This window comes from Zootoca vivipara, chromosome 5, assembly GCF_963506605.1.
Source record: "Zootoca vivipara chromosome 5, rZooViv1.1, whole genome shotgun sequence".
Lineage (NCBI taxonomy): Eukaryota > Metazoa > Chordata > Lepidosauria > Squamata > Lacertidae > Zootoca > Zootoca vivipara.
The window spans coordinates 1,709,443-1,724,012 of NC_083280.1; the positions used below are offsets into that span (position 1 = coordinate 1,709,443).

Consider the following 14,570-nt stretch of genomic DNA (forward strand, 5'->3'; position numbering starts at 1 on the left):
TGTGGAATGTGGCCGGATCAATGCCGAGGAATGGCTCTTCCCCTCTTCGCCATTCAGACAGATGGCTCCTGGCTTGCTTGGAATGACAAGGCTGCCGTATTTACAATTTGCTTTCCTCTTTATTACGATTAAGATTTCTAATCTGATCTGCCCGATGCCTCTTGGAAACGGGAAGGGCGAATGCTTGTGCAACAGCCATTTTAAGAGGCAAGATACCTATTAAACACTCAGAAAAATAAATGCGACTAAAACAGACTCATCTGCCACATTCCTGACAACCAAATCAAGGACATGCCAGACCCCCCTGAGAGAGTTTGCCAGGTTTGAAAATTTTGGTGCTCCCTCAGATGGTTTTGCCTGAAGGAACTCCATTGGGATTTTGCAGTAAGTGGGATGTTGGTGGGACTTGGCACCATTTTTTTTTAAAAAAAAAAATATAAATCCGGGGTTCTTGAAGGGGATTTGGAATACATATATTTGTTTAAACAAGTGACAAAAATGCATTGCAAATGGGAAAATGGCTTGCGAAAACACAAATACTAGCAGAAATTAGCACCAGGACGCTAGCCAGTTTTCAGGAGGACTTTTAGACAGAAATGAATCACAAACCGATGTGGAAATGTGGCTCAATCAAGGCTGGGAAAATGAGAACCTGAAATTGACTGGGTGGCCCATCCCTTGCAGGAAGGAGCAAGCAAGACAGGCTTGTAAGGGTGCTGTGGCAATGGAGCAAATCTTGATGGCCAAGAGAACGGCCTGCTTTTCGCAGGGCTGAGCTGCCTGCCTGCCTGCCTGCTGGGGAAAGGACTGCGTTGCTTGAGCAAGGGTGCCCCTCAAGGCAGGGGTGGCTTTGTTTAGGGATTAAGGTGCCTCTAGCTGGCAGGCAAAAGGGCTGGTCGCTTCTCTTGGCATCGGTGCCAGGTGTGCTTGCTGAGTGACATTGCCAAACTTGCTGGTTTCTTCTCTGAGTGAATTGGTTCCTCTAGCGTCCTTACTCTTTACCAACGTAAATACGTTTCAGTGGCTAAGTTCAGGCAATCGCATTTCAGCTTAATAAGCCAAAATGTGAGCGAGCTCCTTGCACCTGCTCACCCACTAAAGCTCTGCTCACTTGTTGCTATTTTTTAATCGCCTTTCACAGATGTCCCCGGGCGATGGATGAACTATAATCAAAACAGCTACAGAAATCAACAAAGAGCAGCTTAAAAACAATAATAAATGGACACTTATGGCCGAGATCTTTTCATCTTCATTGTGTTACTTGGCGAGCAGATCTTGAAGTCTCATAGCTTTCTGTTCCATCCAAACCAGGAAACCTTGGTCCCTAGCACTGGAATGAGCCAGGATCCTAAACCGTGGTTTGAAGTGGCCTTAGGATCTTGCCTCATTCTCATGCTGCTAACCAGAGTTTCTCTGGTTCAGATGCAATGAGAAGCTGTGGTCAATTACACTCTTCCTGGTTTGTTTGTGAAAGTTTTGTAGGCATGTTCAAAAGACTCACGTTTCTTGGTTCATCAGTCCAAGATCTGATTGTCCAAAGGGGGTCAGTGTTGAGATTCTTCCTACATCTGATAGTCTTCAAAGATATATAATCTGACTGATGTGCTTTATGAGTGGAATACAATTAAATATTTCAGTCAAGGACAATTAAAAATATTACTTATCCCTCCCTGTTGTAAAATAGTGTGAGGTGAAGGATTAAGATGTCACTGGCGAGGAGGGAGCAAGAGAAGAAGAGCAGTTGGAAGGTTCTTTGAGCTTGAACGAAATGTATGGCTGAAGGTGGCACCATAAATTTCCATGGATCAGAATCCAGGGAATAACCTTCTTGGAACAGACAGCCTCAGAAGGTGGCGATTTCTCCTTCCTCAGAGGTCTTTAATCAAAGGTTGGATGGACATCTGTTAGGAATCCTTTAGCTGTGATTCCGGCATCACAGGGGGTTGGACTAGAGGGGCCTTGGGGTCCCTTCCAATTCTACAATTCAGTGATTCTATGAGCTTGGGAGGTGATGGACTCTCCTTCCTTGGAGGTCTTTAATCAAAGGTTGGATGGACACCGGCCAGGGATTCTTTAGCTGTGATTCCTACTAGATGACTCTTGGGGACACCTTCCAACTGTACAATTATATGATTCTGTGATTCTCAAGATCGTGTCAAACTTAAAGGTGCTGAAAGATGCTAGAGGCCCAACAGAGACTCTATTTTCTCAGGGTCTTGCAAAAGAACAATGTTAAACAACAATTGATGACCTCCTTCTACTGGTCCACAATAGAAAGTGTCCTCTCATATTGTATCACAGTGTGGTACGTTGGCTTGACAGCCATGGACAGAGAGTCTTTCCAGAGGGTGGTGAACACAGCACGTGATATCATGGGCTGTCCCTTGAGTCCGCTAGATGACATCGCAAGGGATCGTTGCCTTAGGAGAGCGAGAAAAATTATCAGGGACGATTCACACCCCGGGCAGCACCTCTTTAATCTTCTACCCTCGGGCAGGAGATATAGAAGTATAATCAGCCGTACCAACAGGCCAAAGACAGTTTCTATCCATGGGCTGTTAGGCTGCTAAACAGAAAATAATATAGTGCTGAACAGAAAATAATATAGTGCAACTGACTTTCGGGGTTGGTGTGTTGTGCGACAAGCACATAGAGTGCAATGAGATTGAGTGTGTGTGGGGGGGGCTTGGTTAATTTCATTGTACACAGGTTGTACATTGACAATAAAGGTATTATTATATTAAATGTGTGTGTGTGTGTGTGTGTGAGAGAGAGAGAGAGAGAGAGAGAGAGAGAGAGAGAGAGAGAGAGAGATGATAGATAGATGATGATAGATAGATAGATAGATAGATAGATAGATAGATAGATAGATAGATAGATGATATAGATGATAGGTAGGTAGGTAGGTAGGTAGGTAGGTAGGTAGGTAGGTAGGTAGGTAGGTAGATGATATAGATGATAGATAGATAGATAGATAGATAGATAGATAGATAGATAGATAGATAGATAGATAGATAGATAGCCAAACACTGATAGCTGAACTGGATTTATTTCCAGAGGAATGGAGACTGGGTTCTTTCACTTACTGAAACATATCTATGTCTTCTCTCTCCTCTTCAGCCACAGTATACAAATCTGGGGCTCCTCAACAGCATGGACCAGCAGATCCAAAATGGCTCCTCAGCCACAAGCCCGTACAACACGGACCATGCTCAGAACAGTGTGACTGCGCCCTCCCCTTACGCCCAGCCCAGCTCAACCTTTGACGCCCTCTCGCCCTCGCCGGCCATCCCCTCCAACACAGACTACCCAGGGCCTCACAGCTTTGACGTCTCATTTCAACAATCAAGCACCGCCAAATCGGCCACATGGACGGTAAGAGACTCCTGGCAGGCAGGTCGGGTCTGGCTTGGGGGGGGGGCACTGGAAAGCTGGTGCGTGAAATATGGCGGCAGTTGGAAAGTTGGAAAGTCAAATGTTCTCCCCATTAGGAAGGAACTGAGTTCCAAAGGTAGGGCATGGGTCATTCCTGGTCATGTTTTCCCATCGGCTGGATGGAACAACTTTTGGGTTGGAGGAAGTTGGGAATGTGAATAGTAGAATAAGGGTGGTGAGTCACTAGATTGCCGTAATTCACAGTTGCTCAAGAGGCATAGTAGTTTTCCAAAGTCCATTGGTAGCCGGAGTTAATTTAAATACCCCGTGCAAAATGCAATTCCGTTGGGCACAGCTCAAGGGTTAAAGCTTCATATTTTCCTAAAGTCTAAACCAGCCAAAGACCCTGTTCAAAAGCAGCAGGCTCTTTCTCTGCATGGGCGACAGCTTCCAGCTTCTCCAGGATTCAATCTGTGAACGGTGCAATTTGGTTGAGCCTAAACTACAATTCTGCCAGCTGCTAGTTGGTCTGGTTTAGAATGGAGTGTACCATGCATCCAATTGTTGAGTCCGTGGTGAAATCCAAGCGGGAAAATGGGGGTTACAATGCACACATTTCATGTGGTTGTGTGAGCTGATGAAGGGCAAGAATTCTATTGCCCTCCCCTTTGCCTTTGCCATAGTCTCAATTCATGTCACCAAGGGTGGTTTAGACACAATTTGGACCATTGGGTAGGGTTTGTTTTGCAACTTGTGTCATGCTCCCATTGGTATTTGATTGTGATGAGGTTTGTAGAGTCTGGGAGTACTCTCTTGTATCTTGTGGGTACCAACTCTGCACCTACACTATGCAAAAGAAAGAAAGATCATTGTCTCCCCCTTCTGTCTCCCCTCTCCTCTCCCCCCTCCCCATCCTCACAATGCCTACGACAACAATGTCTCACACAGAATGTAGCTGACGTGTCGAAAGGACTCTATGAACTGGAAACAGAAGCGTTTATATGTACCTTTGCTATTCATGAAAATATTTCAATGAAATAAAGAAATGAAACAAACGCTTCCCGAGTCTGAGCCAAAGCTGGCCATGTTCTCATTGGGTTTGCATCCTTTGACCTGCTGAGAACCAGAGATGGAACGTCTACCTCCTCTAGGTATATTCAACTCTATCAGGGGCTCCTTTGTTGCTGGGGGCCATCTTAGCCCCCCCCCCGGCTCTCCTTGAGGTTGCCTTGTTGTTGTTGTTTAGTCGTTTAGTCGTGTCCGACTCTTCGTGACCCCATGGACCAGAGCACACCAAGCACTCCTGTCTTCCACTGCCTCCCACAGTTTGGTCAAACTCATGTTCGTAGCTTCGAGAACACTGTCCAGCCATCTTGTCCTCTGCCGTCCCCTTCTCATTGTGCCCTCAATCTTTCCCAACATCAGGGTCTTTTCCAAGGATTCTTCTCTTCTCATGAGGTGGCCAAAGTCTTGGAGCCTCAGCTTCAGGATCTGTCCTTCCAGTGAGCACTCAAGGCTGATTTCCTTCAGAATGTATAGGGTTGATCTTCTTGCAGTCCATGAGACTCTCAAGAGTCTCCTCCAGCACCCCAATCAGAAGGAATTAAGATCTCATCAGGAGACTGCTCTTTCTTTTGCCTTCGCCTCTTGATGTGACTGCAGGGCTCTCTGATGAATGCCTGTCACCTTCCTGTCTCCCTGATGACAGTTTAGGAACCAACCCAACTGGAAGGATTTCTTCGGTTACAGTGACCTATTAAAATTGTGATTTGCATGATGCCCCACCCTTGCAAAGAGTAACACAATTTGAAAGTGTTCTTTCAGCTTTCACTGGCTCTTACCAAAGGGCGTTGGCAGGGGGAATAAGGCGTTCACCTTGCAGAATCTCCTCCTTTTACCCCCTGGTAACTATTCCCTTGAGGACTGTTTGGCCTTGCTGAGAACTGGAGAGGCCCTTGGCTGGTAGATCATCTTGTTCTCGGAAAGCACTGTACAGCCATAGGAGAGCCATCTCAGGAAGCCACTCAGCCAAGATGTGTTCAGTTCCCTTGGGAGGGCCAAGAACTGCTGGCTCTTTCCAAGAGAGAGAGACTGAGAGAGGTTGCAAACGTCAACTGCAAATTGGATTTTACTGTTCTGGTGCAGAGTCCCAAAACTTAAAAGGGTGTGGCTGCAGATTTACTACCAAGTTACTTTGTTTAGTTAACTTTTATACTGCTTCATGTTTGAACAAAATATCTCAGCAGTTTACATATTACAACAACAATGATATAAAATGCAATACATAAATGCATACAACATAAAACAACAATATAAAAATGCAAAGCAGATTCTGTACTCAGAACTAAACAATACTAACAATACTAGTAGCAATTCCACTATTTTAAGTTTCATCGTTAAGCAGCAATATGCATCCATTAGAAAAAAAAAACTTTCTGTCTGTGAGAACCATTTGACCTTGGAACAGATTCCCTCAGAAGGTGGTGGAATCTCCTTCCCTGGGGGTTTTAAAGCAGAGGTTGGATGGCCATCTCTTAGAGATGCTTTAGTTGTGATTCCTGCACTGCAGGGGGTTGGTCTAGATGATTCTTGGGGGTCCCTTCCAACTCTGCAATTCTATGATTCTATGATATTGTGTACCTTAAGTTGTACACCACCCTAATAGCTTATAAGATCACAGAAGATCATAGTGCATTGGGCCCCTGCAGGGCTCTTTCTGTTCTGCTGCAGTTTGCTTCCACCCAAAGCTGTGCTATTCGTCATCCTGTTTTCTGTGGCAAAATGATAAAATCATATAACTTACATCATTGATTTTGTAATTTGCATTGCCGTTACGTTATTCCACCCCGTTCATGACAATGCAAAGGAAACACAATGCAAAGGGGAGGGAAAGGTAACTAGTTCTGCACAATTTGCAGGCTGAAAGCAATGGCAAATACTGATTGTATTCCACTGGACTGATTTCCACTGAACACCAGCAATTTTTGCTTCCGTTTCAGTGGTTGTCAGAATGCTCTTGACGTCTCTACTATTGAGTGTGATTTCTGACATGTTGCAGCCAGTTTTTTCCAAGTCTGATTCTCACCAATTTATGGTCCGTCAGAGAGAGAGAGAGAGAGAGAGAGAGAGAGAGAGAGAGAGAGAGAGAGAGAGAGAGAGAGAGAGAGAGACAGAGAGACAGAGAGAAGGAGAGAGAGAAATGGGGCCGAATAGACATCACAACATGACTTAGAAGTTGTGTTTGTGTGGACAAACCTTGTGTTCTCCCTTTCACTCCCCCCTCCCCCCCTTCTCTCAGTTACATCCGCTTTCCTGGAAAGCACAGTTTGGCATTACATTTGAACCAGCAAAAAACATCCCTTCAAACCAGGTCCTGATCCAAGCTGGCATTCTGGATCTGGAAGACTTTATTATTTGTTTAATTCACAACATTTATACACCTCTGAATTGAAAAATAATAATCCTCAAAGTGGTTTACAAAAATAAATAAATAGGTAAAACAATAACATTATCAGTACTAAGAAGAATTAAGAACAACAATTTGAGACTTTCAAAAAGTTAAAATAGCAATAAACTAAAAACAGGTTAAAACAAGTGGCAGCTTTCTAGGCTTGTCTAGTTTTTCGCAAGCTCACATGAAAGTGATTTGCTGTTTCAGATGTAACTGAAAAAAATGAACCTATGCTGCCAATTCTCGTAATAGACCGATATGAAATAAGCAGCACAAAGACGGCACACAAAAAGCTACCACACTATTCCATGTTCTAAATCTAATGTTAATGATCCAAAAATAGAGAGAGAAATGTACAAAAACTGTTACAGAAGCCACAAACAGGCAACGCATACGAACTTTGGCCAAAAGGAAATTTCAGTCTTTAGAATTCCGTAAGCCAGACTCCTGTAGATATCAACGAAGGTAAAGTTGATCAAACGAAGTGTCAACGGTATTGCGCACAAGAGTTAGACAGGGTGCCGGCGTTTGTCACCTGTTTTGCTCATGAAGTGTTTCGGGCTTATTCAGTAAATTATCTCCCAAGGTTTTTCATATATTTGTACACATAAAAATTCATATGTTACATCTCGTCTTTGCTTAAGCTACAACGTTAAATTTCTTTCCTCAGAAAATTCTCCCTTAAAGTTTTAGTATATATACATTCAACCTCATATGCTAAGTTCTTTCTTGGCTTCAGCATTTATTAACTAAGCGGCACTTTCTTCCTGAGCGGATGTAACTGATCAAAACGGAGCATTTGAGGGGGGAGGAGGAGGATGTGCTTGACTCTGAGGTTCACTCGTGTAAAATGCCCAAGTAGGGTTTGTTTGGCCTGGGAATCAAAGCGGCATGCCTCCCCACAAAGAAGGGAAAAGAAATGTTGGAAAAATTGCAGCAAAACAGGAAAGGACAGAGGTGAGGGCACCTGACGGTTGAAGACCACTCTTCTCGCTTGAGATGAAAATGGTCTGAAAATCCAGGAGAGAGAGAGAGAGAGAAAGAGATTCAGCTGTGCTCTTTGAGTCATGAGCAGATAAAGGTGTGTTTTTCCTGCGATGCTTTTGCGTGAGGTCTCTTGCAATTGGGAGCAAAGCTGTAATCAGCTTTAAATGGTGTGTCGGCATTTTATTGTGGGATCTGAGAACTTGCTGGATTCCCATATATCAGGAGGTGGCAGGACAGGAGTGCCCTCCTCCTCCTCCTCCTCCTTTTGGCTTCTTCCTGGTGCTTTTTTTTCTCCCCCATGTGGAAGAAAACAAGGCATTTCGAAAGCGCTGCGCTTATGGTGGCTGTTGTTGTTTTTCCCACAAGAGGAGAGACTTTTTCCTTCTCCCACCACCTCCACCCATTCCAACAGGGAAAGTTGTTGCAGCAACTGAGGTTGGGCAATTGCCTCTCGCTGGCAGAATCCATTGCAGGATTCGAATTCAGGTGGATTGGTTCCTTAGATCCAAAGATTTCCTTCCTCAGAGGCAGGAAGTGATTCTTTGGGATTAACCCCACCTCTCCCTTTTCCCTTTCATGGGATGCCCTATCCATTTCCTCCACCCGCCCTTGGAGTGAGCATTCGTAGGCATGTGAAAATGTGATATTCTGAGCTTGATTCCCGCAGACTGATAAAAAGTGTATCTGAAGATGACTAAACCCATGTTCTTCGCTCTGCTGCTGTTTTGCTTTGTGTTCCCGTTGCCAGGCGAGGTGCATATTTGCATCTGGTTGGGCTGCTTTTTAAAAACAACAACAGCCTGTGATTAAAACGTCAGACAATAAGAATTAAGGTTTTTCTGCCACTTTGAATGTTATTTGCAGGAGAGGATCCAGCCTGGGAAGGCTGGGCAAAACTCGATTAAATATTGGCGTGGGTGAAAGGAGAAGGTGGACTCTTATCAGTCGCTACCAAGGCTCACAAAAACAGCAGAGGCTACCTGTGCACACGGTGGATTTGATTTAAATCAAATCAATTTAAATCATGATTTAAACCACTAGTCAGTAAGACTTGATTTAAATCTTTTTTTTATTTTTTTTACAGAAAGACTCATTCTTGCTGGTATATTTACTTAATATTTACAACCAGGTGAAGCTTTCATTTTTGGAATAATAAACTTTCAGAGTAGTTTTTACAGTTATATCAAAAATTACTGATTTGGTTATATTATTAGAAATACATAGACGGATAATTATGAAATTATTCTGAGGTTTAATACGTTATCAATTTGGACAACTTTTCTGCTTATTGGAAGGAGAAAAACAATCGTTTCCTTAATAGCAATTTAAACAATTTATTTAATGAAAGCAATAGCAATATAGCATATGTATCCATGTTTGTTAACTGATGTGGTTAAACACACACAAACACACACACACACACGAAACCACACACACACAAAACTTTGACTGAGTTTTAGCACACATGAAAAAACTTAAAACAAATTCTTATTTCCTGATGAATAGCCTTTGGATTATAATGTAACTTAAATAGAAAACTATTTTTAGATTCTCTCTCCCAAAGCATTTTATTTTAAAAATCTTATCGATTTTTTTAAAAAAAATTTTTTAAGGAAACATATTGATTTTTATCCACCCTGCCTGTGCCTGCCAGGTGGGTTGTGTTGCTTTCAGGTGCCCTTTGGATACCTAAAGGGCATGGAAGAGGACAAAGACAACCCCTCTTCCCGCCCCAACAGTCAGCCTTAGATCAAATGGGCATGGCAGGGGCTTGGACAAGGTGACCCTCAGGGTCCCTTCTGACTCTGCTGTTCTACAATTCTATGAAACTACAAGAGGTAGATCAGGCATCCCCAAACTGCGGCCCTCCAGATGTTTTGGCCTACAACTCCCATGATCCCTAGCTAACAGGACCAGTGGTCAGGGATGATGGGAATTGTAGTCCAAAACATCTGGAGGGCCGAAGTTTGGGGATGCCTGGGGTAGATTTTTGTTTGGAAATTAGGAGATTACTGGTAAGAGCAGCGGGACTTATTAACCCAGAGGACTGGTGGGCTCTCCTCTTTTGCGGTGTTGGAATGATTTCCACTGTTTAAGTGACTTTGCTATTTTTTTTATTATTCTTATTTATCACATTTATAGACTACCTTTACCTTCCAACGATCTCAAGGTGGAAGAACCCAAGGTCACCCAGTGAGCTTTGTGGCTTGTCTGGGGATTCGAACCCTGTTCTCCCAGGCCCTAGTCCAACACTCTTAACCATTATGGGCACACACAGTGGCTCATATTTGCTAACGGTCAAAGGATGGGTGTCTTCAAAGAGGGGCTATAGGTCAGCTATATATTTTTGGGGAGGGGGGCTCAAGCAGGGAGAGGGTTGCGGTCAGACTAAATAGCTAATGAAGCCTCTTCCAGCTCCAGAATCTGATGGCTCCTCACCTGGTCCAGAAGGTCTGCTTTTCTGTTCTTCCATCCTATGCCTCTTCCAAAGGGTCTTTAGACCAGGTAGACCAGTTGTGTCCAAAGTGGGTGATACCATCCCCTGTAGGGGTTTACCTATGGGGGGAGGGGACTAAGAGACAAGGGGGTTAGAGGTGTAAATGACTATCAAAGAGCAGACATCCCGGGATCAAGTTCATCAATTTTGTTGGATTAATTGAACTATTTTTTTGTGTGTGTATTACATATATACACCAGCTTTCCATCCAAGGGTCTTAGGGTGATGTACATGGTTCTCCTCCTCCCCATTTCATCCTCACAACAGCCCTGTGAGGTAGACTAGGCTAAGAGATGGCGACTGGCCCAAAGGTCACCTATTGAGCTTCATGGCTGTTTGGGAATTTGAGCTCTGCTCTCCCAAGTCACAGTTTGACACTCTAACCATCATTTGGATTTTGAGTACCAGTAAATGTATTATTTGTTGTTACTGTTTGGAATTTTATTGTGTTATGGTCTTCCTGGATGGGCTGTGCAAAACACCATTCTGAAGAATCTTTTTTATAGGACAAGGGGCACCACCATCAAGCCAATCTAGAGAAGCCAATCTAAGGCATTTTTAATGTATCACACACACCCAAAGTGTGTTACTGTTGGCTTTTGGATGTTGTTGGTTAAGAAGCAAAAGTGATGTTGTCAACTGGTAGTCAAAGGCACAGCAAAGTGGAGAGGGCTCTGAGTTCTAGTTTTGACATTGTAGATTAAAGAGGATGCAAAAAGTATACCAACGTAGGTGAGGGACATGGTCATGGAGGTGGATCTGGGCAACAGGCGAGGGCCTTCTAAGCTGTGGGAACTGGGGGTTCAGTGCAGTAAAAATGCCCCGCCCTGCTCATAGCCTCCTTGCACCAGAATTGCACCCAAAACTTTTGCTAAATTTAGACATGCATGAGGTTTGCAGGTAGCATTGAGGTCTTACAAGATTTATCCCCTGCTACTCTAAAACATGATGACTACCTGGAAAGACCAGAAATCTGACTTGTGGTCTGGTTGGTTTTTAAAAAAAACATATGAAAAGAAGTTCTTTCTCTCTCCCTCTTCAAGGAAACTATTAAATTTAGGCCAGGCTAATCCGGTGGGAACAAGTTCAGGAGCGGTCCAGTTATATTTTGTTTTGGTTCTTTAGGTTATGTTAAATTGGGTTGCCAAGAATATATATATAGAAAGAGAGATAGAGAGAGCGCAAATTTGTCTTCCCTACCCTACCCACACCCCCGAAGTCCTGTGAAAGATCCCTGGTCTGGTGGAACAGCTCAAGCTCTACAGGCAAGGGAATCCCTGGTTCGAATCCAGGGGGAGCCCCTGGGGAAGAGAGCAAATCCGGAACATCTGAGCCAATCAGCATGTTTGGTCCCCTAAGAGCATAAGAAGAAGCGCCTGCAGGATCAGGCCAATGGCCCACCTAATCCAGCATCCTGTTCTCACAGGCACAAACCAGATGCCCCAAAGGGGAGACCGCAAGCAGGATCCAGTCCTCTTTTAAATCCATCAGAGTTTGTGGCCATCTCTGCCTCCTGCCCTAGGGAGTTCCACAGTTTATGCACTGCCTGGAGAAGGACTTTCTTTCATCCTCCCTGAGTCCTTACGTTCTGGATTTCTAAGGAGCAGCCCCCATCCCTCCTGTGCCCCTGGGAGGTGTTCACCCTCACAGCCCAGGGAATCTGGGGGAGCAGGCGATGGAGCTGGTGCTGCCCTTTCCTGAGGCTGGCTGGTCCCTAGGACAAAGCGATCTTCACCTGCTGCTCTGTAGCCTCAGCCACACATATTGGGGACGTCACCGGAGAGTGCCTGGGAAGGAGGAGATCTGTGGGCCTCCAAGACAGCTGCCCAAGCAGGGCTCCTGTACCAGCTTCATGGCTCGGAAGACCTTCACCTGTTGCCTAACTGCCTTGTTGTGGAGTTTGCAAGGTCACAGGTGCCTGCCGGGTGGAAGTCAGCCCACAACCCCACAGGAACAGCGAAGAGCACCCTCCTCAGCCCTGCTGAATGTGGGGTAGGCCTCCTCTGGCACCTGCACAGGGCTTGAGGCGGAGTCTGTACCTGTTGGAGGGCGGCCTGCGGAGACCCAACCAGAGAGTCAGGAAGCAGAGGCGGCAGGCGGGGCTGCCGATCCGTAGGATGAACCAGTTTTGACAAGGAAGAGCGTGGAAGGGGGCGTTGATGGGAAAAGGTCAAAGCGACTCTCTTCGTCAAAGGGGAAGATCGAGCAGAACTTGGCACCCGGCTGTCAAAACTGACTCATTCAGTGCACCATAACCTCCTGGAAGGATCCGAATTCCGGAATGGGTGGCAGTTCGGGAAGCATTAGGTTCAATACTGCAAGGGTGCACGCACACACACTCATGTTTTCATCCCTTAACACACACACACACAAAAAAAAAACCCACAATCGCAATTATGGCAACCTAAATCCTTTGGCAAGACATCCTGGGATTGTTGCCGTTTCTCATCTTTTCTGGTTCTCAGGGGTGGCTGGGGAAACCCAGCCAGATGGGTTTCTAAATAATAATAATAATAATAATAATAATAATAATAATAATAATAATAATAATTGGTGGGCTGACATATTTGGGTCAGAGGCACCTCTCTTGCCCCTTCGAGATGCAAAATTACCATGTACTTGATAACCCATCAAAAGTGCGGCAGGTGGTACATAGCCCATCGTGGAAGGTTTCTTATCCCCGACAGTTTGCCCCTCTCCTTAGGCTGCTCCAAGATTCTCACTATTTTGCAGGAATGATTCAATGATATACTAGCCAAATTTAGGTTGCGCGATTAAAGCAGATGTAGGGCTTATCCGCACTTCTGTTTCCCAGCCGCTTTCCCCTGGAGAAACCCAATCTTTAGTGCCGAATCGGAACAAACGACAATTGAGCTTTCGGTGGGTTGTCGTTTGCTCTGATTTAGCAGTAAAGAGTGGATTTTCTGGAGGAAAGCGGCAAGGCATAGGCAAAACCACTTGGATCTGTGCCTAGAAATCAAGAGACAAGTGGGAAACCACTTGGACATGGGTTTTCTAGGCACCGGAGGAGCAGGAGTTTGGGAATTTCCCTGTTAGGGATCATTAGGAAAGGGATCGAAAGTACAACTGCCATTGTAGAAATCTGTGGTGTGGCCAACTTTGGAATATACTGTGTGTCGTTCTGGTCGCCTCACCTCAAAAGGGAGTTGGAAAAAGGTTCCACAAAGGGCCACCAAAATTATCAAGAGGGTGGAAAGAAAGAATGCAGAGTTTGGGACTTTTTAGTTTAAAGGAAAGGAGAGGAAGAGGTGACAGGATAGAAGTTTAGGCACGACATTGACAACGTGGATAGGGGAAAGTTATCCCCCCTCTCTCCTAACAAGACAACTTGTGGACATCCAATGAAGCAGAATGATGGAAGGTTTAGGACAGATAAAATAAAGTCTTTCTTCATGCAGTGCAGAGTTAAACTATGGAACTCACTCCACCAACTTGGATGGTTTTAAAAGAGGATTTGACAAATTCATGGAGAAGGAGGAGGTATTTGATAGCTCCTAGCCGGGGTGACTCTCCTCTGAGTCTACAGTCGGAGGCAGCAATGCTTCTGAATGCCAGCTGCTGGGAACCACAGGAGGGGAGAGTTGTCTTGTGTTCAAATCCTGCTACTGGGTTTCCCTTTGGGGCAGTTAGTTGTTCCCTGTGAAAACAGGATGCCCCACCAAATTGCATGGATCTTTATTTTCCTTTCCAATTCAGGGAAAAAAATGTTTTTCTCCCTCTCTCGTAACATTAATGCGTGACCCAGAAATTCTGGATCCCCCCCCCCAAACTAATGCCAAAGTTTAGTGCTAGTTCTGCACTGCAAACCCCGCGTTTCACGCTGCTCCCCCCAAAAAACTGAGTACTTGACACTTCAAATCAGGGTGACGAGTTAATGCCAAAAAACCCCCCAAGCTTGTCTGATTGCCTCCAAACAGGCACAGGAATTTTTGGGCATCCAATAAAGTTGAACGCTGGAAGATTTGAGACAGGCAAAAGAAAACACTTCAAAGTTTGGCTCCATCTCCTTCTCTTTCTCCCCTGCCATTTCCTCTTAAGTTAAAGCTTGGCTTATCTTGGCAGAAAGGATCTGATGCAGTAAAGGGGTGTGTGTCTGTGTGTGTTTGTACTTTGTGAAGTCCTGTACAAACATTTGTCAACTAATCCTAGCAACATTTCGGGCGGCCTGATAGTCACCCTTAAGCTGCGTTCTCTTCTCCCTCCCGTTTTTGAGATGGCGGGTGCTGTTTCAGAGCTGGG

The 14,570-nt window shown here is 44.8% G+C and overlaps 1 protein-coding gene across 7 annotated transcripts in view; it reads left to right on the forward strand.

The window, feature by feature from the left end:
• TP63 (tumor protein p63) overlaps positions 1-14,570 on the forward strand; it is a 91,304-nt gene that overhangs the window by 19,530 nt on the left and 57,204 nt on the right. For all 7 annotated transcript variants that reach the window (XM_035132475.2, XM_035132476.2, XM_035132477.2 and 4 more), the window contains exon 2: positions 3,121-3,375. In XM_035132475.2, coding sequence (XP_034988366.2) covers positions 3,121-3,375 — 255 coding nt within the window. The remainder of the gene's footprint in view (positions 1-3,120; positions 3,376-14,570) is intronic.